At 39.1% G+C, this 26,095-nt stretch overlaps 2 protein-coding genes across 3 annotated transcripts in view; one reads left to right on the top strand and one right to left on the bottom strand.

Annotated features, from left to right (window-relative positions):
• The window catches only part of NAB1 (NGFI-A binding protein 1), a 44,613-nt gene extending 20,726 nt beyond the window's left edge, over positions 1–23,887 (bottom strand). For both annotated transcript variants that reach the window (XM_026492312.4, XM_026492313.4), the window contains exons 1-3: positions 23,781–23,887; positions 12,699–13,536; positions 652–785 (exon numbers count right to left, since the gene is read on the bottom strand). In XM_026492312.4, the coding sequence (XP_026348097.1) occupies positions 652–785; positions 12,699–13,517 (953 nt within the window). In that variant the 5' untranslated portion in view covers positions 13,518–13,536; positions 23,781–23,887. The remainder of the gene's footprint in view (positions 1–651; positions 786–12,698; positions 13,537–23,780) is intronic.
• NEMP2 (nuclear envelope integral membrane protein 2) overlaps positions 1–26,095 on the top strand; it is a 336,857-nt gene that overhangs the window by 195,359 nt on the left and 115,403 nt on the right. The window lies entirely within an intron of this gene.

Below are 26,095 nucleotides of genomic sequence, written 5' to 3'. Positions count from 1 at the left end.
CTAAAATGGTACTATGCCATCTTGCTTAGGGTTTAAGTGAAGATGAGATGAAGAATAGTAAGATGTGATTATATTAAATTTTAAAACCACCACTGCTTTTCAACATAAGTTTTTTACTTAAATATTCCTATTCCACTTCGTATTTCAAACATAGGTCCATACTCCATGTAATCTGGCATCTTCCAATTTTCCCTTAAATACTGCCCAATGGAGTCTTTTCATCTATTCAACTAATCTCATTGGATTGCAAACACCTTGCAAAAGGAACCACTTTGCTTCCTCCAAGAGTTCAACAAGTTCATAGTTAGTGGTTTTACAAATAGGTCTATATATGCCGACTAACTAAATCCCATCATCACACTCAAAACCAAAGCATCTGTGTGAGAAGAATATCTAAAACCACTACCAGAACAATGCTATAGTGCTAGGGAACTGTCTTGCAAAAGCAAGACAAAAGAGAATTAAACAAAACAACAAAAACCACATTAACAATGTTTTGAAAAGTCACTTCACTCTTTAATTTTATAGAACCACAATCACATCACACTTCTACTTTTTGATAAAATGCTTATATGCTATCAGTGGGTAGTGTTTTAAGTTCTACTTCTATCAAGCAATACAAAAATAACTGTCAATTAGTTAGACACTTACTTGGTAGTTCTGTAGGTATATTTGTAGGTGACTTCTCGAGAAATCTGCCTAGCCAGGGCAAAGAGCTCATCTCTTCTTGTCAGCAGGGCATTATCCTTCACACAGAGCTGAGCAGCCGCTTCGTTAACAGTGAGCTGTATATCCAAAACAAAGTTTAAAAATTATAAATAGCTTTATTTCATCAATAAGAAAAATGTTTCACTTAAGGATATAAAAATGTCACATCATTACATGAGATCATAGTTTATAAAAATCAGGATGCATCTTTCTTTATTCCTTATTAGTCCTAAGGCCTAATTTCAGAAGAAAATCACATCACCTACCATCTCTCGGAACTTAATCAAAATAGTCACCTTGGTTTTATGTATTTATATGCTTAATTTATTTTCGTTTAGCAGGAGTTCACAGAAAATAAGCAAAATAAAGTAAAAAATGTTCCATATCTCATTTTTATGAAAAGCCAAGGATCTGATATGACTTGTTGATGATATTTCCCTAACTAAAAGTGAGTATACGTGATCTGACAGATATTTTTTTTTTCAATGTGAACAGATACAAAAATTCTTAGGAAGGAATAAAACTAGATGATTTGAGTTAAATATTTATCAGATTACTTAGTTAAAAAAAAAAAAAAAACACAAAACACCAGTTATCACAGATGAGGGCCATAAAGGAAAACCAAGGTCTTGGAGTCACTAATAATACTCTAATATTCAACTAATTCCACTCTTTTATCTAAGTGTTAAATGATGCCAATGCAGAGTTGCTACTTGACAAAACACCTTGTACTGAAGTTTAAAATAGCAAATGTTACCTAAATTCAAAATCTATAATTGTTTAATAAATCAGAGAAGGTTTTTTTCACATAATTTTGCCAATTTTAACAGATGTAGGGAATTGCCAAGCGGTATGTCAAACTTTTTTAAAAAGCAAGGAACATACTCATCGCAGACATGACTGATGGCAGAAGAGAATGGGATGTGGTGGCAGACTGATCTGAGGAGAGTGGTGCTCCATCACGTACCATCTGTGTGACTCTGGGCATGTAAAAACTTCTCAGAGCCTCAGTGTTCTCAGAGGCAAAAATACGATAATCAAAATGGGAACCACCTCAAGGGACTAACAAGACATAAATGAGACACACCTGGCATAAAGTTGTTCTTAGTATTAGTTCTTATTTTCCTTTCATAAAAAAGCAGGCATTTACTTCCTCCCTACCCGGGCATCCCACTTTGTTCACAAAAACATTCTGTATTTAAAATTCTCAAAAATAGAAGCAACAGAAGAAATGCAACCTTCCATCTATTAATGCAATGCAGAAAGCAAACCTTTTAGCTATTAATATTTTATTTTTAAAAAAGATTTTATTTATTTATTCATGAGAGACAGAGAGAAAGAGAGAGAGAAATAGGCAGACGCAGACGGAGAAGCAGGCTCCCTGCAGAGCAGGCAGTCCAATGTGGGACTCCATCCCAGGACCCTGGGATCATGACCTGAGCTGAAAGCAGACGCTTAACAGACTAAGCCACCCAGGCACCCCCATCTATTAATATTTTAATGTATATCACTCAAATATCTTTGTACATACAGACATGTATGTGAATATAGATTTGTAATCACCTTTTTTCACTTATGTATGCTGTACTTTTTACTTCTATCATGTGTTAAGGCAGAAACTGGGCTTGTTCACATCAGCATCTGGCATGGGTTGCATACTCAATAACTATTTGTTGACTGATAAATGAATTTAAATATTCTTTTCAATATCATTTTTACTACCTAGACATACAATATTCCATTGTAGGAAAGAGCAATATATTATTTAAATCAACCTCACTCTGAACATTAAACTGCCCCCACTTTTTCATGTACTACAAAGTAAGCTGCAAAGAACATTCTTAACTGCGTATCTTTGCACATATTCAATTATTTTCTTGGAATAAACTAAGAACGACTTGTTAAGTCACAGAATATACTAAATTTTAAAACATTTATATAAGTCACCAAATTACTCTCCAGGAAAATTGCTCCAAATCATAACACTACCAACAATTATATGAAGATCCATTATCCAGAATCAACCAACACTGGTTATTTCATTTTAAAAGCTTTACCAATTTGATGTATTTTCAATATCACTTGGTTATAATTTATATTTCTTTGACTATAAAACTGAAACTTTTATTATACTTTTAAATTACTTTAAAATTTGCTTGCTCATGGCAGTTGCCTCTTTTCTTCTATTGCAGTATTTGTTTCTTATAGACTTTAGGAATTCTTTATGCGTTAAGAGCATTAACTCTTCATATGCAGTGGCTTTTCTTTTTCATAGTTTATCATTGGCCTTATGGTTTTTGTCTTGGGTGCCATGCACAGAAACTCCCTTCTCCCCCTAATAATACATGAATGTTTTCCTGTAATTTCGCCTAACGGTTTTTTTTCCACTTAACTATTGAAACCATTTAGAATGGGTTATGGTGTATGATACAAATCATATATCTAACATCTCCCTCCCCAGATTTCCACCTGTAGTTTACACTGGCTAATTCTCAAATAATTTTGCTACAGACAAGGTTATAATAAACCCAGGCCTCCTATTTTAAACCCACAACTGAATATGAAAGCATAATAGGAACAATGTATTTTCAGTCTTCTCACCTTTTCCTAAAGAATCATCAATAGATCAACTTCTTCCCTAAATGCCTTGAAAGGCACAATGTTACTGGAGCTAAAAGTGAAATATACTTTAAAGAATGATTTCCTAAATAAATAAACTTCAATTTTAGAAAAGCAGCAGCTACAATGACCTTGAAGACGTTCTCAAACTCCTTTTTATGTACCCTACATTAGTACAGAGAACTTCTGATTGTCAGTAAGGTATTTTAATTGACAACATTTCAGAGGTACCACCTTATGCATAACCACAGAAAATAACCTTTCAACATAAACTAAAAACAGTGTTCTAGTACTCCATCATCCTACCAGAAACCAAAAACACAAACATAACACATTCTTTGTTACTGAATTCAGGCCGAAAGAGATCAAAAAAGTAGACTGAGCTCTCCAAACCCTTAGAGAAACTTCTGGTATTAAAACTGAGGCTGCAGAAATAACTAGAGCTCATCCCAAATTGTAATAAGCTGAGCTCTTCTTAGCTTTTGAGGGTTCCCCCTCAAAAATGTTATTTTCTGTCGATGTTTTCTGTATTTCACACTAATTGTTAATAATTAAATCAGTAAGTATTATGATGTATTTTTAAAAATTATATAAATATTCTAATATAGTAGTCACTGCAATACCATACTAGCTTTTTAAAAATTCTAAGTTTCTAGGGGCACCTGGCTGGCTCAGCTGGTGAAGCATATGACTCTTGATCCCAGGGTCAGGAGTTCAAGCCCCACTGGGCATGGGAGCCTACTTAAAATTTAAAAAAAAAAGAAAAAAAAAGTAAACATTTTAAGTTTCTGGTTTGTTTTTGTTTTTTTAAGTAGGCATCACGCCCAGTGTGGAGCTCAAGGTGGGGCTTGAACTCACGACCCTGAGATCAACTGAGCCACCGGGGTGCCCCGAAGTTTCTAGTTTTGTTAAAAATATAAAATAGATATTCTCTCTAATTGGTTTACTTCCTCCAATTCCTCTTTTTTGTGGCTAAAAATATCAAAATTCTGTTCATATTTTTATGTTAAATATTTCTTAAAGTTAGCTTTCTATCATTTATAACTAGACTTGAAGTTTTCTTTACTGGTAGTTAAAATTATAATCTTTAACAATCAAATGATTGTGCCATTCCGTTTGGTGTTATTAGTATAAAAAATACCACGAGAATGCTGTGTGACAGGGAGGCTCAAAAGGCGATCAAGGCTTTCATTTCCAGCCCAGGGAGGGAATGACTGGCCTCCTCAGAGAAAACAACTAAAAACGTTGGATAAAAATGGGAGGGGCAAAAACATCTTAAATGCATCAACAAGCCAGCAAGACAACAGTAAGGACTATTTGGGCTAAAATGAATAAGGTCAGTATCTCAAAAGATTTAAGTTGAGGAGAGTTGCCAAACCAAATGACCCTGAGCTTCAGTCTTCACAACCTCACAGGGCTGGTTAGTGCGGGAAGAGAATAGGAGGAAAAACCGAGGATCCACCAAAGGTGAGGAGTCTGAGACCCCTCCCTCCACAAAGCTGAAATCCCAAAGCACTACACACCCACTATAAGCCTGAATTAGAAATACACCTGTACTCCCAGGAGAATGCAAGGGAAATTACCTGTCTTGAACCCTGTTACGGAGTAGGAGAAAATAGAAGATACTCCCTTGAGATTTCATAAACCCCCAAATCAGCCTTCACATGATTTTCAGCCCTCACTCACACTATGTGGGCTGAGAATTTTTTTCACAGGGCTCCAGAGTTGTACTGTACAGAAAACAGGTGCCTGGTAGAAGCTAAAGCAAATAACCTCCAGAAGAATCCATCTTCTTCCTAAGTCTCAAAACATTCCCACAGTTCCAAGAAATATGAGTTATAGACAGAAATCATAAAACATCCAAAGAAATAATATCAAAAGTAAAAACCAGCAGAAATGACAGGATAAGACCCTCAAAGACTTTAGAGAAATAAAAAGAGTTAAAAATATGACTAAAGAACAATACAGTAAAAAAAAGACGAAGAAAAACTGAGAAATCAGAAGGAAGAAAAAAACTGAGGTAGAGGTAAACAGAAGATTTCAAAAGCAAACAATACTCAGATAACATTGACTTGTAAACACAACAATGAAAACCAAAAGCCAAGGAAATACCTTCAATTACTAGGGAAGATAACTGACAATATAGAATTTGATACCCAAAATAAACAGCAATTAAGAATGAGGGCAAAATAAAGATGTTTTCCAGTGGGTTGTGTTAGGACAGAATTCGCCATCAGTAGGCCTACGTTAAGAAAATGCTACGTGAGGGGCGCCTGGGTAGCACAGCGGTTAAGCGTCTGCCTTTGGCTCAGGGCATGATCCTGGCGTTATGGGATCGAGCCCCACATCAGGCTCCTCCGCTATGAGCCTGCTTCTTCCTCTCCCCACTCTCCCTGCTTGTGTTCCCTCTCTCGCTGGCTGTCTCTATCTCTGTCGAATAAATAAATAAAATCTTTAAAAAAAAAGAAAAGAAAAGAAAATGCTACCTGATATACTTCAGGCTAAAGAAAACTAATTCCAGAGAGTAAATCAGATCTAAAGAGAGGGAGGGACAGAAATATAAAATAAAGGAAATAAATTCCAAATATTAGTCATCATAAAAAATGTAAACAGGCCAAATAGTCCAGTTAAAAGACAAAATTTGCCTAGTTTTTTTTTTTTTAATTCAACTACTGGTATTTACAAGAGATGTATGTAAAACATGGATTCAGAAAAACCAAAAGTAAAAGGATGGTAAAAAGATGTAACAAGCGATTACTAACAAAAAGAAAACACAGGTACTTATATTAATATCAAACAAAATAGGCTTTTAAAGCAAAACTGGGTTACTAAGGATTAATAGTTACTGCAAAATACAGAGAGAAACAAACAATTCCACAATCACAGTAGTTGATTTTCACACAACTCTGACAGACAGCGAGCAGACAAAAAAGACTACCTTATAATAAATTGTTCAGACACATACAGAATACTGTACCTGAGCCATAACTAAAATCTCAACAAATTTTAGTTTACGCAAACCATGTGCTCTGAACACAATGTAATTCAGTTAAAAATCATTAGAAAAATTACTAAGGAAAAGCCCTCATATTTGGAAATGAAAAAAACACTTCAAATAATTTATGGGTAAGAAATCATAAATAAAAAGAGAAGTAATCAGAATTGGGGGAAAAAAATAACTTCATACCAAAACTCTGGGAATTACACTGAATCAATATATAGTGAGAATTTATAACCTTAATTGCTCACATTAGAAAAAAACAGCTAAACATCAATGAACTAATAAGCACCCAACTTAAGTCAGAAAAGAACAATAAAATGAACTATAAGAAAATATAAGTGAACACACACACATGCACAGCACAACTAAGAGCATCAACAAAGCCCAAAGTTCCTCCTTCAAAAAGATCAGGGGTCGTTGGAAAGCTTTTTCTGTAAAAGATCAGATGGTGAATATTTTAGGCTTAACAGGCCGAACAGTCTTTGTTACAACACTGAACTCTTGAAGTTGTAGCTCGAAAGCAGCCACAGACAATACATAAACCAACTGGCCTGGCTGTGTTCTGATGAAAATTTATTGCAAAATCAGGAGGTGGACCACATTTGGCCCACAGACTGTAGTTTGGAGAACCCTGAAAAGATGAATAAAACAGACAAACCTCTGGTAAAACTGATGAGGGAAAAAAAGAAACAAATGAGGACGCCTGGGTGGCTCAGTCAGTTAAGCGTCGGACTCTCGGTTTTGGCTCAGATCATGATCTCACAGGTTGTGGGAAGGAGCCCCACATCACGCTCTGTGCTCAGCGGGAATCTGCTTGAAGATTCTCTCCCTCTGCCCCTCCCCTCCCCTCATGCGTACACGCTCTCTCAAATAAATAAATCTTTAAAAAAGAGAGAAATATACAAATAATATTAGGACTTAAAAACTATAAACTTTATGATAGTACGTTTGAAAACTTAAATGAAATGGACATATTTAGAAAAATGTGACTTACCAAGATGACTCAAAAACAGACTACCCTGATGATAGTCCTATAACCCATCTTTTAAGATGATCAAAAAAACACAACATTTCTTTTCAAGTATTTGACACTGAAATCTACACATTCTAAGAGCTTAGAATAAAGCACTGTAACTTACTAATAATGTATTCAGGTCTATGGGGTTCCCAGATTCAACAGTCCTCCCCTCTCAAAACTAAGACTGCTGGACTCCTCCAAAAGCTTCAGCCTTGACTTCTCAACACTACAAGAAAAACTGACTTAAATGTGGCATATTCTACAGGCCTAGGACCCTATCTTAGTAACACACGCACCTCAGTTACTGTAGAATTTCCGATAGGTCTACAACTTACCCACTGACTCTACATCCTCCTCTTCCCATCTTTGAATTCTGGAACTCTTTGATCAGAAATTGCTATCTGACAAATACTCTGTAATGCCAAGCTGCCTACTTGCTCATATTTCTGAGTATTACAAGCTCCTACATTCTCCTCTGCCTTGCTATTCTCCACTTTCAAGTTCTCTCTCCTCATCCATTCACTGATTTAAGATCTGACACACACACTGCCTGTCTAGTTTACCACCTAACACCCCTTTGGAGAGAGGAAACATCCTGCCTGCCTGAACATCTTTCTAATACTTCAGGGGTTTGTCCCTTAGCACCTGCCTCACACCAACAACGAGTGTGGTTCTAGGCCCAGCCACTCACACTATTTTCATGGTCTGACTCCTATAAACCAGGCTGTACCTAGCCAGGTACTAAGACCATCGCCAATCCTTTAGCTTTAAGGGAAAAAAAAGTGTTTATCGTAACAATGATTAATTTCTTAATTCTTTACTGCCTGATATACAGTACATTTGGAAACAAGCATAAAAATGCATATGAGAAAGAGAATTTTATGTAGAGCTGAAAAAATGTTTTCAGGTGTAGATAACTTTCTGATTTTCATCCACTAATGGCCTACGTATTACAGCTGTAGGTCTTGAAAGACTGAAAGAACAGTGTCCACAGGGTGTGTATGAAGAAAACTCTCAAATATTAACCGTGACTTAACAATGAATCATGTATTTCCTTATTTGGAAACTTGAAGACAAACCAGTATTGTTCTTTAATCTTAGGAATTTAGAAAAACTCATATATCTTTCACTCATTTTAAATAGTCAAGTGAGAAAATGTGAAATTATCATACCTAGAAGGTACACTTCATGTAGTACCTCCTTTCTTTTAATTCTCTCAAGATTTTGTAATTTCCACCAAGCTGTTGAATGGTTACTAGTTTGAAGGAAGCGTCCTGATTCATAAACATCCAATCTAAACTGTATTTTTGGACCAGATTCACATACTTGAGTTACAAATAACAAGTGGTCTAAGTTTCAAAAATACAAGCCACATATTCTAAAGCCCCCACCCCCACATCTCAGCCTACTAGCATTCATTCTGAGTGTTCTCTTATTTTGGGAAACTCATGATAATCTCATTACCTAAATACCATCTGTACCTATTTATCCAAAGAAGCAAAGAACCCTTTAGCAAAAGCCAAGTGTAAAATAATTTTCCTATTTTTTAAAAGTAGGTTAGGACTTAAAAAGAAAAAGTGAGGTTGATTTGGTTTATTAAAGTCATCTCTTTAACATACTTTCACTTTGATAAAAATACTGACTCACCTTTGTGTTTCATCGGCTATATTTTAAAAATTATATTAAAACTAGATTAAAGCATGAAACTAAAACTGCCAACATGTTTTGCCCTTTGTTTCCTATTAATGACAACCATAAGAGCCTTTTGGCAGATTCCTCCATTAATTCATAGGTAAAGAAAGCATCAAAGTGTATCTGAATTATAACAGTAAGTGTATTTTCTAGATGGATTCCTAAGTTCTTGCCAGTCAGTTACTGTATGGCAACAATAATACATGTAACAATTGCAAAAGGATATGCCCAAAACAGATCAAATCACAGATTCATGGTTACTTAAAACATTTTGCTAACCAATTTCCTTATTTTAAGCTCCAGTATGCATTCACACCTAAAAGCATTTATTTTAAAAAGATGAGATAGTGAAATTGCTGAAAACAAGATTAATATACAAAAATCAGCCGGTGACAGTGATTTTTTTAAAAGTGGAAAAAAAATTCATTTCCAATTATATACCTTTTAAATCTTAAATATATGTATATCCTATAAACAAAATAAAAGCGCATATATATATATATATATATATACACACACTACATAGTATTTTACCTAACAAGAAATGTGAAAACCTATGTGATATGTGAATAAAGAAATATAAATTACTGAGGAATACAAAAGATCTAAATATGTAAATATATACACTATACTACTATCTGGGAGTTTTCGTTATTGTAAATATTGTCAGTTTTTCCCAAATTAATCCATACCTTGAGTAAGGAATTTGTAATAAAAATACCAATAGAAATTTTGGGGAAATTTAGTAAGTACATCAAAAATTTCACAAGTGGGGACATCTCGGTAGCTCAGCAGGTTAGGCGTCTGACTTCAGCTCAGGCCATGACCTTAGGGTCTGGGGATTAAGCCCCATGTCCGGTTCTCCACCCAGTGGGGAGTCTCCTTGTCCCTCTCCTTCTGCCCCCTGCCCCCACTCATGCTCTCTCTATCAAATAAATAAATAAAATCTTTTAATAAATAAATAAAAATTTCATCTGGAAGGAGAAATGCATGACCACCTAAAAAAACAGAAGCTACGATACAAGACTACTGAAGGAACACCTGCCTTTCCAGATTTCAAAATATATTACTTAGCTTCAGTAATTAAAGTAACTCTATACCAGTAAAGGAATAGAGAATTAGACTAATGAAATCTTACAGGATAAGATCAATAAATATTACTACATAAAATTAGACTTCCACATGGCAAATGAGTCTGAAAGGTCAAAGGACAAATGATAATCCGGGAAAATGTTTACAACTTAAGACAAAAGGTTAATATCCCTAAAATACAAAAAGTTCTAACCAATCAAAATTTTTTAGAGATAAGAAAAACACATGAAAACATTAAACAACTAAACATTAAACAAATTAAACATTAAACAAATTAAAACATTAAATAATTAAAACATTAAAACAGGGGCGCCTGGGTGGCACAGCGGTTAAGCGCCTGCCTTCGGCTCAGGGTGTGATCCCGGCGTTCCGGGATCGAGCCCCACATCAGGCTCCTCTGCTATGAGCCTGCTTCTTCCTCTCCCACTCCCCCTGCTTGTGTTCCCTCTCTCTCTGGCTGTCTCTATCTCTGTCAAATAAATAAATAAAATCTTTAAAAAAAAAAAAAAAAAAAAAACAAATGATAAGAACATAAAATTGGATGTCTGTTAGACATATAAAAAGACACTCATCCTCACTAAGGAAAGTAAATTTGAGCAGTGAAAATTTTTCATCTGTTAGACTGGCAAATATTAAAAAGAATGATAAATGCAGGGTGCCTGGGTGGCACAGCGGTTAAGCGTCTGCCTTCGGCTCAGGGCGTGATCCTGGTGTTCTGGGATCGAGCCCCACATCGGGCTCTTCTGCTGGGAGCCTGCTTCTTCCTCTCCCACTCCCCCTACTTGTGTTCCCTCTCTCGCTGGCTGTCTCTATCTCTGTCGAATAAATAAATAAAATCTTTAAAAAAAAAAAAAAGAATGATAAATGCAGTATTATCAAGGGTGTGGAGAAATGGACACTTGCATGTAATAATGGAATTATAGAAGTTGCGGTTTTAGAAGGCAATTTAGCAGTACCTACTAAAATATTAAATCTATACATTCTTTGATCCCATAATTTTACATGTTGGAATCTATTCTATAGAAAACCATGCATAAGTCTGCCTGTAAAGGAGTATGTATATAATGTTCATGTACTACCATATTTAGTATCAAAAAAATTAGAAACATCCTAAATGACACCAAATGAATGGTTCAGATAAATAAACCATGGTACGTTCCCATTATGGAATACAATGCAACCCCAAAATAAAAAAGGTAACTCTAGGTGTATTCACTTGGAAAGGTATATAATAGTATATTGTACTGTGAGTACAATATTTTAAGTTTCCTTTTTAAAATAAGGAATTTGGAGGACAGTGTGCCAAATACGATCCCTTACTTGTCTACGTAAAGAAAACTATCTGAAAGCTCACAGATTCAATTACTTTACATCCTTTTGTAATGATTCAATATTTTTGCAGTAAGTATATATTCTCTTCTGTGTTCAAAGTACATGTCTGAGGAGGAAAAAATCTAATGTTTCTTACACGGAATATTACATTCAAATGAATATTTTATTTCTTCTACAGGATAAATGCTATAAAAAAATTTAGCAAAAAAATAGCCTTTTTAACTTTGAAAATGCATTTATTTTCCAAGCATGTATAGGGTGTGTTAGACTCTGAGGATATAAAAATGAATGAGACACTGTCTCTGCCTTGAAGAAACCCAAAATATACTGCGAAGGACAGACTAGTATACAAATAAGTACAATAAAGTGCTGACGTTACTATGACAGTAGCGTAGATAGGGGTAAAAATGGAAAGGAAAGAGAAGGTCATTTTACTTGTGGGAAAACAGATCAGAACAGAGTTAAGCTTATACTTGAGCTGCATCTTAAAGATGATGCACTGAGCAGGTGGACAAGAAGAATAAGGGAACACAGGCAAAAGAGATTTATATGCATTCTACTCAAGGAGAATATTTCTGGATAGAGTGCTACAAATATACAATGATGAGAATTTTAATGTCAAATGTCAAACCAAAACAATTTTCAAACCTATAGTAAATATTGATAACATTCATCTAATATAAGTTTATTGTCTATGCTAGCTAAAAATTACTTTTAAGTTCTGGTCATCTTCTTACAAATTTTTTTCTAAAAAAATGCCTACAAAAATTTTTTTGATTGACTGATTGACTGATTTAAAAGAGGAAGGGGAGGGGCAGAGACAGTATCTTAAGCAGGCTGCAGGACCAGTGTGAAGCCCAACATGGGGCTCGATCTCACAACCCTGAGATCATGACCTGAGCCACCCAGGCTCCCCAAATGCCTTTTAAATGAATGGTTATATTTAAAACCCAATTTTATTTCTTAGTTAAAAAACAAACTGCCTTTAAGTACAAAGACTTTATGCTTTCACTGCTTAAATTCTGGTATTTTCCCAAAAGTCACCACACACTGTAGTTCCAAAGCTCAGCACGTTCAACACAAAAACACCCTAACGCGATAAATATGGTCTACTTTCATAAAAGAGTTAATATTTTGCTAACACCTCAAGTTTTTTAATGCTACTTTTAATACCAAGCTTATCTCTACGAAATAAAACATACCACAGACATACAACGAAAAACGTGAGCTTTTTACCTCATGAAGTGTGAGATGTTTCCCATCCTTTCTCTTTGAGTCAAACCGGCCGTATATTGCACTGTATTTTCGAATTTCCTCCTCTTTGTGTGGATCATCATCACTCATCTCGAAGATGTGACCAATCATTTTGGCCAACTTCTTGTTGGTTTTTAGCAGCTCTTTCACTTCATTCAAGTCACTTTTCGGCAGCGTGGGGGCCATTCGCTCCACACACTCGGCCACAGAGAGCGCGGCGGCAGCATCCAGCGCCTCGCTGCTTTCTTTCGGGGAAGCCGGGGAGCCGAGGTCTGCTGGGGAGAGGCTGTGCTCGCTCTCGGTGGCATGGTGGCCTTGCCAGAGTCTGGACTCACCGAGACCCTGCAGCACCAAGCTCCCCACCACATCTGACTTCCCCTGTCCCAAGCTCTGCACACAAGTGGTGGCCGCGCACTTGGGGATTTTTAAATGAGGTTCCCGGGCATTGCTATTCCTCTCGTAACTGCTGCAGGATATCCCCAGCCACGTCGGTGACCCCTCTGGTAACTTATAGATGGGTATGCTACTGACAGGCAGGGAAGTCAGTGGCTGATTGAAAAGGCCAGGGTTTGTAACCCAGTCTCTCAAAGCCTTCTGTAGCCTTCGAACATGAAGGGGTTTGCTAGCCATGCCCACGAGTGCCATGATTTCCAAGAATTCCTCTTCTCCAGCTTCACAGAGCTGCTGGACATCATCGCCACCTTGTTGAATAAAGGCATCAAAATAAGAAAGCAGATTGGCTTTTTGTAATATTCTATACAGCTGCAACTCCCCCAGGGTCCTGGGTAAGGCCGCGGCCATTACTGTGGATGGACTTAACCTGCAAGAAGAAGAGAGGAAAGACTCATCACACTTGCTCCAAAATTCTCAAACCTCTTCATCAGATACTACAGGATTGACAAATGCCATAGGGGAAGAACAAAGACAAGGAGCATTTGCATAGCAAGTGACTGTTAAGGAAGCAGTCCCCCTCTACAAAAGTTATCTCATTTTCTTCTTCTACCAATCCTAGTGGTCAGTATAACTTTCCATTTTAAGGTGAAAAATATAAAGAATATAAGTAATTTGCTGAAATCTCACAACTAGTTAAGCAGAAGTCTAAGGACTCAAACCAAGGTCTACAGGGCTCTACATCCCGTAGTTTTGACTATTCACTTTACTGCTTCCATGGTATGGACGGCGAAGTGAAGAATAATCAAATTCAGAAGGAGGTAATAGGTATATCATGCTACCATTTGCTGAATACTTATATTGCGTCAGACAATACGATAAACACTTTACATCTACAGATGGTCCCCAACTTACGGGTCCGACCTACGGTTTTTCAACTTTATGATGGTGTGAAAGCCATATGCATTGAGTAGAAACCATACCATTTTGAATTTTGACCTTTTCCTGGACTAGTGACACTCTTGATGCTGGGTAGCGACAGTGAGCCAAAGCTCCCAGTCAGCTGCACAGTGATAACAACCGACTTGCTTACAATTATTCTGTACCCACACCAACCATTGCTTTTCACCTTCAGAACAGTATTCAATACATTTCATGGGATATCCAACACTTTATTATAAAATAGGTTTTGTGTTAGATGGTTTGGCCCAACTGTAAGCTACTGTAAATGTTCTGAGCACATTTAAGGTGGGCTAGGCTAAGCTGTGATGTTCAGTAGGCTAGGTGCATGAAATGCAACTCATGACATCTTTCAACTTATGATAGACTTACTGGAATGTAACACCAACTGTAAGCCAAGAAATATCTGTAATCCTTGCAGCAGCCCTTCGAGACTGGTACGGTAATTCCCATTTTATAAAGACAAATTAGCAAGATTAGTCTGGCAGGCAGAGGAAAATGGATTTCAGTATGAATTGGAGGTGAGAAGATAGGAGGTGGTATATTTAAGAACCGAGAAAAAAAGCAGGAAAAATTCAAACAAATAAATGACAAGACCTGGTGATCATTTAGGTATAAGTGATGAAGGAGAGTAAATGGCTACCATTTTTTAGCACTTTTTGTGAGTCCATGAAGAAAAGAGTAATAGATTGACTATGGAATTACATCTGTGAGACTCTAAGAAGTGCTACAGGGGTTGGGGATACAGAAAAATCAGGATGATGGGATTCTCTTTTAAACATTTGGCACCCGCAGATGGCGTAAGGTAGAATGCTTCAACAGATCTGCCCTGTGTGCAAAGTAACAGACTGGCATCTCAGCGTGTGTAAGGGTTAGAGATACAGGATGGAACAGAGGAGGGTGGAAGAGCCCTCCAAAGAAGCAGCAGAGAGCCTAAGACAGAGTCAAGGAAGAAACATAAACATAATTTTCGGGCCCAATCAAGACTAAGAAGCCTGCTTTTAAAGAGACAGAACAAGACCCAGCAAAGCACTTCTTGACCTCTTAGCAGTCTTGAAAAGTTATTCACAGTTGCCTGGAGACCTCCCACATACAAAGAGAAGCTGGCCAAGTACTTCCATTTAAGAGAAACAAACAAACATGTTGTAATCAACTTGTACCTTTAGCATTAAAAAGGACCCTGTAGCCCTCTATGGAGAAAACTGCAGAAAGGCAAAAGAATCTATGTACATCAGAGGAAAATGGAAGCTCCACTCTCAATTCAAAATACTAGTACAGAGCAACAGTTACCTGGGAGATAAGGCACAGAGACGAGTACTAGCAACATCTCTGAAGGCCAGGAGGTCACCAAATCTGGGACTTGTTCTTTATGCCATCAATCAGAATGCTATCAAAATTCTAGTCTCAAGTCATCCCGTTCAAGGAGAATACACCTCCCTACCACCCGAAGGACTGACTTCTGGGAAGCCTCATCTTCAGCAAACTCTGTGTCATCCACAATCTGCTATGATCAACTAGTGACCTCCTCAAATTTTATGGTCCTTTATTTTACAAGGGTATTTCCAGGTGACCTGATGACTTCACAAGAGATACAAAAAAAGACTGAATTGGGGAGCAGCAGCTTTCTGAGAGCACCCAGAACTGTCACTTGCAGTGCTAATAAGAAACACAATTTCCGAGACCCCCCAGATGGCTCAGGTCATAATCCCAGGGTCCTGGGATGGAGTCTTGCGCCTGGCGTCTGGTATCAGGCTCCTTGCTCAGCAGGGAGCCTGCTTCCCCCTCTGCCTGCCACTCCTCCTGCTTGTGAGCTCTCTCTCAAATAAATAAATAAATAAATAAAACAAATAAAATCTTTTTAAAAAATACAATTTCCCAGGTCACTGAGTTGTATCTTTGGAGACTCCCATGATTTGGCAAATTCGGCAAACTACACTAGAAGATCCCTATTTAGTACACCTTCTGGGCACCACAAACTCCTACATGTTCTGTGATCATCCAGATTCTTTAAGTCTACCTTCGGTTCGTGCCACTTTACCCCTCTGAATAAGAACAGTTTTGCATCTTCTAAATCACCCACAGGAGTATCTACTTGTTCTCCCACTCCAGGGAGACTCTCCAGGGAGAGTGTATATCATCCGGCTGTACACTAGCCCACAAAAAGACAACTCTTGGGAATTAGAGACATAAGTTAGAGTCTGTATTGACCTGCATTATACCAAACAGAAGAACTTCTAGAAAGTGTCTGAGGGAGGAGAAAGGAAACTTCCTTTCCCATCATACACCTAATGCAACAGAATCAAAGACTTCCAACTCGAGTATACAGAAAAAAATACATTTATAAACACACATGTGCGTGCACAATCTTTTTAAATTTAAATTCAATAAATTAACATAAAATGTATTATTGGTTTCAGAGGTAGAGGTCAGTGATTCATCAGTCTTATATAATACCCCGTGCTCACACAATCCTTTAAGAGGGCTATAAATTTTCAAGGTTTATGGTGTCATCAATTATCTCATCATATGTGCTCCCCAAAATTAGGGAATAGAGGAATGGCTACGTGAGAAAATCTGTAAGAATAGTTTTCGAATCTTTTTATTAGCAATAAGAAAAAAATATATGTTAGACAAACATAAAAGAGAAACTTAAAGAGAACTAAAGACTCAAACTTGTTTTATTCTTCTAAAATGTCTATAATTTTGGAAAAATTTAATTCCAAATTTATATCGTTTCTCATCTTTACCCAGAAAGAAAGGAAACCCCCTAGATCCTAAGGGGGTAAGAAAGCAGTACCAGTAAGAAAGTAGTAATTATTATACTATCTCCATAATAACTGAAAGGACCAAGTGTGCATTTCTAAAGTCAAGATACCAGATGCTGAAAGATAAATAAGTGAGCTAGTCAGAGTCCCAGGAGGCTTCTAAAGGCCCACACTTACCGCTGCGAAAGGAGTTTTCTCCTTAAGCTTTTGCTTTAGGAGAATGTTTCAGTTTCCTACAAAAGCCTGTTGTGATAATTTAAACACCCACCACTTCGTACATTAACTTGATTTGATTTAAAAGAAAATTCTTATAAGATGAGATTTTCTGTTTTTACAAACGCTGTATCTATTCATGCTTCAACATGAAGGTCAAATAAACCAAGAGCAAGCTTCTAGCTGCAGCTCTCCGATCTGAAGTAATAGGAAAAGATCCTAATACCACTATAAACAGGTAGCTAATAGAACAGTAAATCTACTCAGCTGAAAACTACTGTTACCTAGCCTTTTCAGGATGCTGGAACAACCACGCTGAGTCTGACCTTTACATGAATTCCACAGTTAAGAGAAACCAGTTACTAATTTTTACCGCATTCAAAATCCAAACCAAAGGCCTACTACCTATACACAGAAATCTCCACTTGCACCGGCTTAAACATTGCTCAGCCTGGTCAGTTCCAGAGGAAGAGGAATTAAACAATGGATTTGTTTAAGGCCATTTGTTGTCATTTGTTACTCATTAATCTATTCAATGAAATAAGAGGTTGCCCAGAAAACTTGACTGCTCAACTCCTATTTTGTCCTTGAACCACAAGGAAGCACTCAATATGCCTATGGGAAGCAAAACTTCTATTATATTTTCCAAGCTGGGATGTGGGGATTTAGTGTAGGACAGAGGGCCTTCACTGCCTCAATCCATTCCAGGAAGCTTCAGTCTGCCCCATGGTCCTAGGACTCCATCAAAGCTCTCAAGTAACTACTGAGTTACCACGGGCCTCTCCCTCTAACCTCCCTGCAGTCTGAAAGATCTCCTTGAAATGCTGTCTACCTGACTTTACTAATGGCATATCATGCTCTCTTCCCTGCCTTATAAACTCATTTAAAAGCATAACCGAATTCATAGTAGCTGTTGCCATTACAGTATACGTATTTTCAATCAACAAATACTAAAATTATCAGTGAACATCAGTAATTTTTTCTTCATAACGGACAGGTTTGATAACCATCAACACAAATCATTTTTCTGATAATTTTGCATTCAACTACCACCGTGTCAAAATCTCAAATTTCAAAAGTCCAAAAGCAAGTATCCATTTTCCTCCCTTCTTCCGGAATCCCAGATCTACTCTTCCCAACTCTCTTCTTTAGTTGCATCATTACTCTTTCATCTTTGTGCTTTCTTCTTTTTCCTTCCTCAAGTCTTCATCTCCTTAAGCCATATCACCATCCTTTTTTCTTTCTCTGCCTCAAAAGCACCTAATTCTAGTTTTCACTGCTTCTTGCTTCAACTATGAAAACAGCTTTCTTACCATCTAATACATCCCACGCTGCAATACAGGTACAGGTGTGGCTCTTTACCCACCTATGCAAATTTCCCCACTGCAAAGAGAAAGAAATTCAAACTTCTCATATAGGCATCCCAGACCCAAACCTATACCTTCCCAGTCTTCTCTCTGGTCCCTAACATGGCCCTGTGCTTATGCCAAACAGATACACTGGGCATTCCTTGAATGTGCCTCCCACTCCCTGCCCCTGTGCCAGCATACTCCCTCCTGCCCACCTCCACTGGCCTTTTCCATAAAGCCTTTCCCACACCCCCTTGGTGTAGGTGTCCTCTCTTTTCTCTGAACCCTACACACTTTCTCATTTTTTTTCCCCACTTATTCCAATGATCCTTCATGGAGAATGAGTTAAAGGGGTGAAGGAAGACAAACAAGTGGACACTTAAACACTGTGATTTATAAATGCTATGCTAAGTGTTATGCATAAGGAGCCATGGAATAAAGAAGCAACCTCACCAAGCTCTGCAAAACTGAGGTTATAAGCTCCCTGAGGGTAGAAACTGGATTTCATTCATCTTCTATCCCCCACTTCTTAGCCAAGTGTTCAATGTAGAATAACATCTCTATAAAGGCTGCTGTTGAATGAAACCCAACATTTGAGAATATCTGATCAGCAGCCTCCTTTCATATTCCAAAAGGGATGCTCTTTGTAAACTGGTATCCCAATGGTGTCCCAATGACCGACCAACCCATAACTTTAACTACTACTTTCCCTAAAAGCTTCTACCTTCTCTCATCCTCAATACTTCTTACTTAAGGCTGTATTTGGATTTCTATAACATGGTTATTTTTCCAAGAGATCTAAGGATGTATTTCCAGATACAGGAACTACATGTGGTTAGTACTATAATATACTTCATGTGTTAGTCCAGTCCCAACACCAGCATTTTAAGAGGTCATGAAAGATTCTAGGTCTTTTCCTTCTTTGTTTCTATAAATCAAAATGCAACATAAGTTATCCACAAATAACACATATCAAATGGATTCATAATCACTACTCCTGAATCCTCCTCTTCATAATGTAGGAATTACACACACAGAGTATACACACACTTTTATGAAGTCTGTGGCATTCCAAACAAAACCTCTTCAGGACTGAGGAGAAAGCAAGGGCAGAATCCCAGTAAGATCTGACTTATTTTTTATGCAAAGGACTATAAATTCCTTCCTCCCAACACAGCCTGAAATTTTTACTTTAAAACTGTCTAAGTTAACAGCAGCCTCTTACAGATTTATAAAAAATGTGAAAAAACTTGGGAAGAGTTAGCTCATGAGTCATTTTACAGATTAAGGTGAATTAGTTCCACCAGATTGTTTTCCTCTCAACATCAAGATGAAGACCCAGTGCATGCTAAAGGAGTGAAACGCAGGGACTGGGAATGGTAAGGAGGAATGAGGACACCTGAGGGCAGAGACTGTGTTTAAAGCCTGTGAAGTACTGCCGAGTTTGGAAGAATGGAGCCTCACGGTATAGGGGGCACGGTGAGAAGGGTGCGGTGGGTACACCACAGGTTGAAACGGAAAAGGTTTATGACAATCCAGGCTCAGGCAAGGATAAGCCTTAAGCCTAGGAAATGAATTCTTCTAACTTTTGTCCTAGTGCTAGAACTCAAGCTAAAATAATTAAATATAGTTTAGTTACATCATGGGTTACTTAAGATTGCAGAGTTGGTGTTTGCATGTTTCAAGTACCAAATAATTTACCCAGGCAAATTTATTAGTAAGCCTTCAGTGATCTTAAAATATTCAGGATCTTATTACTGTCATAGCTATGAGCTAAATATATAGCTCCTAATGAATTAATGGTAATTTGGGGAACTTATAATGTTCCCTCTTATTGATTTTTTTCTGAATTCTGAATGAAGATGGAGAAAAAAAATGTCTTACAGACCCCTTCATAGGATATGGCTGGAAATTCCTCAACCAACCAATAGACAAGTCATTTAACAAACATGAATGTCCTCTGAGCATGCAGAAGGCATGCTTTTTCCAGAAATTTCTCCTTAAAATTAAATTAACATACCGTGCAAAATAACTGTGCAGCCCCCTAAATAAAAGGTATTGAGAAATGACAAACTATTTGAAAGCTTAATGCCATGTTTTAGCTGTGAGAATTCTGACAAGATGAGAATTACTATTTTTTTCCAGCACCAACTTCTCAGATTTCCCACTTGTTTCATTATTAAGTTTAAGAGCGTATATTCTACTATTGTACTAGTTTTTGAACATGTCAGATCAAAAAGAAAATTTGCATTTAATATCATAACTACTATTCTTCATTCCACTAAAAGGAATGAAAGAAGCAGGTAAGATAAAACTAAATCCAAAACAAAGGGGCTAAAAATCTTATGCTTGAAAGGGTATTATTTATTCCTTAATATACTTAATAAACTCCACGATGAAATATGCATATGCAAAGCAATTATACATTAGCAGGATCTTAGACCGTTCAAAACATATTATAAAATGCTCACTTCTATGAAAGTAACATAAAACACCATATTCATAATGCACATGAACAGCACCAACAAAACAAACAGACTTCTAATGGAATAGATGAGGCCCAAGTCTTAGAACAGAGTTCAGGTCAAGAGATACAAAAGCCTGAGGGCGCCTCGGTGGCACAGTGGTTAAGCGTCTGCCTTCGGGTTGGGGCGTGATCCCGGCGTTCTGGGATCGAGCCCCACGTCAGGCTCCTCCGCTATGAGCCTGCTTCTTCCTCTCCCACTCCCCCTGCTTGTGTTCCCTCTCTCGCTGGCTGTCTCTAACTCTGTTGAATAAATAAATAAAAATCTTAAAAAAAAAAAAAAAGGGAACAGCCCAGGGCTAATACCTTTCTTTAAAAAAAAAAAAAAAGAGAGAGATACAAAAGCCTGACATACTTCTGTTTCCATCCAACTACCTTTTACTTTGAATAATTAATTAAAGTTCAGGGGAGCCTGGGTGGCACAACTGGTTAAGGGTCTGACTCTTGGTTTCAGCTCAGGTCATGGTCTCAGGGTCCTGAGATCAAGCCCCACACTGGGCTCCATACTCAGCATGGAATCTGTTTAAGACTCTCTCCCCCTCTCTCCGTCCCTCCCCCCTGCAAAATCTCTCTCTCTCACTGTCAAATAAATATATCTTTAAAAATAAATAAATAAATAATATTTAAAGTTCAAGCAATAGGTTCTTCAAAGGTCTCTCCCACTTCGTAATACATTTAATTTCTTCTTTCAAAGCATCCACAGTGCAAACCCCCAAAATCTCTCCCACTTCGTAATACATTTAATTTCTTCTTTCAAAGCATCCACAGTGCAAAACCCCAAAATCTTTACTAATAAACCATTATGTCCTTAAAGTGTGATTAAACTACTGAATGCTTTAACTGATTCTCTAACAACCAGGGGAATGAAAATATATTAACTTCCTTATAGGACGATGGATGTTATTTACTGGTCACAAAAAGGGAAAATTTTAAATTAATTTAGTTGAGATTAAATTGTTTAATAATCCTGAAAAAGGACAACATGTAAATTATTTATTAAATGTACCAAATTATTTATTAGACATATAATCTTACTAAATTTCCTTTTATCAGCTATAGTTTTCCTAAGGATTTGTCATTTTAATTACATCCACGATTAGCAGGCAAAATGAAATAAAATAAAAAATCTACAATGCCTCAATGTTCTTATTATTACTATTGATTCATTCACATATAACAGGGAATGACCAGGGCCAAGGAATATGAAGTGTTTCTAATACCAGGATGGCATTTTAACTTTCGTACAAGATACTAAACTAATAAAATTAAAACAAGAAACTGTCCAATGGTTCCTTGAAATTATTTTATTTCAAAACCTAACTGTCCAGCATCCAACACCCAAACAAGAATAAAGAAGGATGACCTTGCCAGACAGCCACACGTTCTTAAGAGAACCTTTACATGCATATTAATACCTGTAAGGATAACATAATTTTTAAATTTAATTAAAGGACAATATTAAAATGTCTCAACACTGAAAAACGGAGGAAAATGGATAGCCTTGAATCTAAGAGCCACTTTTACTGGAACTTAGATTGAAAGCTGTCCTTTTAAGTCTTCAGGAAAATATCAGCCGCCACCCCAAAATAAAGTAAATCCTAAGCATCCTTTTCCAATACTTCTTCTTGAAACCCACATATAAATTATGATGTGTCATAATCTGGTATGTTTTACAAGGGAAATTTTTCAAAAAAGTGAAAATCTAAGAAGGTAATTCACTGTGTGCACACTTTTCTAACAAAACAGCCTAGCATTGCCTACGTGACTAATCTATTTTAAATTCCGTTCCTCTGTTCCTATTAAAACTGCCAAAATATTTTTAAACAAGATCTGAGCATTTCCCTCTCAGCTTCTGATCTTTGCACTCCTTAAGTTTGCAGACAAGTCACTGGCAAACCAACTGGTAGTGACAGGTTACTCCAAATCAACTCTTTCGCATGAAATTTTAAATTGACAGCTACCCCCAAATTTTCCATGCCCGCCGGATCGCAAGGAGTAGGATAAAGCTATATGCAAGTCAAAGATTCCTTCTGATCACCTGCTGCAAACTTGGTCTGCAGAACCTATACGTGCATATTCCAACTCAATTATCCTTTTCCGAGACCTTAGAACATTTAGGCTTACTTGGAAGTGTCGTTTCATATCTTAATCTTGTGAACCTTGAGGTTGAAAACCATAAATCTGATTGCACTTGCAATGTTCCTCCATGAATAAGGTCACACAACTCTGCGTCCAAGGCTTGTATGTCCCACATGTGTTTGCAAATTCCATGCTCGGCCTTAGCGAGCACGAGTCTCTCGCTTCCCTGCACCTTGGTGCCAAGTTTCTGTAAGCCACTTCCAAGCAAAACTCTCCTTCCGCTTTTAAAAAGAAAACTACATTCGGAAGGAGAAGATACCCAAGACAAAAATTAAGACTGTAAGTGCAATATTTTTATAAAGTAAACAAACCAACAAAAAGATTCTGGCCTTGGGGAAGGTGGCTGCAAAACTCTGGGACCGGCGCGCGCATCCACCACGCACACTACACCACGCAACCCCCGCGCCCTGCGCGACGACCCCAGTTGCTTTAGGAGAATGGCCTCGCACCCCCCCGGTTTTCTCGGGAGGAAAGACGCGCGCAACTCAGGCCCGCTGCCCTGCTCGCCCTCTTCTCGTTGCCCCGGCGCACCGAATTTCTCTGGGAATCGCCCACACGAGCCAGATGCCGCCCTCTCCTTCCGGTGGCGGCCGCGCGGGGCCCGCTCCCCTGGACGCCGGCCCCCGGGTGCCAGCGCGGCCCGGACACTGCCGCCCCAAGTTCGCCCGCGGCCGCACGAGCGCCAACGCGTCTCGCACTTGGCGGACAGCGACCAGGTACGTACTCGGCCAGCGGCTGCAGCGGTCTTGGCACGCTCTCCCGCGAGGACGGCTCAGCCCCAACTCCGAAGTGACGGCCCCCAGCTCTCCCTCCTCAGGCGGCTGCGGCGGCCGGGACGCCCCCGCTCCCATCGAGGGGGGAAGGGAAGGTGGTGGGCGCGCTCTCCCTGCTCCCCCCCCAGTTCGGACCCGCCGCTTCTTCCTGCCCGCCAGCCCCGACGGCGCTCCGCTCGGCCGCGTTGGCGGCGGCGGCTCCTTCGGGCTCCGGCGCGCGGGCGGTGGCAGCGGCACCTCCCCCGCCGCGTCCTCCCTCCTCCTCCCTTCCCTTCTCCTCCCGGCGCGCGCTGCACCCTCCCCCTCCCCCGCCCGCCTCCGCCGCCTCCACCCCCCCGCGCGCTGTCACATTGGGAGATTCCGCTCTTGCTACATTCGCCGCTCCGGCTCCCGCCCACGCGCGGCCGAGTGACGCAGATCCCGGCGTGGGCCGCCGCGGGGCGGGGGCGGGGGCGGCGGCCGCCGGGGCCCGGGCTCGGCCTCTTCCCGCCGCCCCCTCCGCGGAATCCGGAGGGCGGCCCATTCACACGGCAGCTGGGAGGAACCAAGTGGGCGCTCGGGAGGGGGCGGCTCCCGCGAGTCCCGCTCCGGGCGGGGGGAGGGGGCGGGAAGGAGGGAAACGGGGGTGGAGGGCGGGAGGGGACGCCGCTTCGGGCCTGCTCTCCAGCTGCCTAGTGAACCGGGAAGATTTGCAATTTAAAAAAAAAAATTCTTTTTTAATGTGTGAGGTTCCCAATATAGTATTTCAAAGAGCACACCCCGCCAAATCCAACATCCTCCGGGAGGCTGACTTGAAAAAAATAGAGAGCTCCCTCGGCCCACGAATCTGGGCGCCGAGCTCGCCCCCGCCGGGGAGGCTGGTGCTCCAGGTGCGCCCCTTGCCCTTCGGTCCGAGGCGTCCACCGGGAAGTTAGCTGCGACCGCACGGAGTGGGGGCGGCAGGTGCGCCGCGCTGGAAAAAAACCTGGCGATTCTAGAGACTGCCTCGCCCATCTTGCCCCTCCACAGCTCTGTCTTGGCGTTGGGAGTGGGGGAGGAGGGGAAGAGTGGGAACCGACAAACCCGAAGTGCAGCTTTGACGACTGTCTTGCTTGCCGGGTAACTTAATTCCACTCTTCTCAACCCTCCTGAAAACCTGCCTGTTATTTTACTGGTTAATATTTCAATTTCCACGGTGAAGAAATCCGATGGCGCTTAGAACAGTCCTGGGGTGTATTTAAAATAGAGTTCCCGAGGCACGCTATAGAATTTTTGAGTTTGGTTTGCATAAACTTTTCTAACCAAAGAAAGTATTGAAACATCTCCATAAATGTACCTCAACTATTGCCCCCCCCAAAATTGGAAATTTGTTTTAGAATCTATCCTCTCTGCAAAAACGGGAAAATGAAAGAATTCCCCGAATTTTAGCAATGTGCTTGTTTTTGAAGGATCTAACACATTTCCTAAATCTACAACTGCTGCGAATACAGGTAAAATCCCGTTTTAACATACATATAAAAATCCAGTTTTATAAGGAGCCATTCCCACATCCTGGCTGGCCTCCCAGAGTGTGCCTACTTTGCTGGTGGGGATACAAGGCATTCTTTGAGATGGGAAATTCTTCATACCACATCTTTATGTTGCAGGAAGGGATGGGATGATAACACTGAAAGAAAAAGACCTTATTAAAGGACTGCACTTTTTTTTCTTTTCAAAAGCATGTTGAAAAAATGAGTAATACCATAATGGGATATATATAATTAAACCTCTTCTTCCAGTGTGAGTGAAAGGTTCTGTATGGAGTAGTTGTGTTGATATATCAAATGAATAAGCATGCTTGCTTCCTCAAATTCTTCAGCTGAGGAAGTCACTGCTGGAAGTTTGTCTTACTGTTACGGTTTTGCTGCTGTGGACCTTGTTCTGCTAAAGAGAGAGTTAACAGGTTGTTATAAAATAAAGACAATTTCTTGGAAAGATACAGGTTAGGAAATTTTCAAGCAATGAAATCTGCGAAAATCTAGTTTCTCTCTGGAATCTTGATGTTTTGCAAACATTGTTGGTTCTGAACTAACAATGAAAATAACTTTCTTCCATAATTTTGTACAATTAGTGATTCACAAGTCCCGAAATGAGCAGTCTTAACCTGGACTATCGAGCCTCCCAGTAGAATTGTTTCCAGAGTTGGCAGAAACTGCATTGAATTCTCTTCATGAGCCTGTATATGTTTGGCCGGTATTGAACATGATGCTGAAAAGGAAATATGTTAGGGCAGATATTTTTTCTTCTG

The sequence above is a fragment of the Ursus arctos genome, unplaced genomic scaffold (assembly GCF_023065955.2).
Source record: "Ursus arctos isolate Adak ecotype North America unplaced genomic scaffold, UrsArc2.0 scaffold_1, whole genome shotgun sequence".
In the NCBI taxonomy this organism is placed as follows: Eukaryota; Metazoa; Chordata; class Mammalia; order Carnivora; family Ursidae; genus Ursus; species Ursus arctos.
This window is presented reverse-complemented; position numbering and strand designations above follow the sequence as displayed.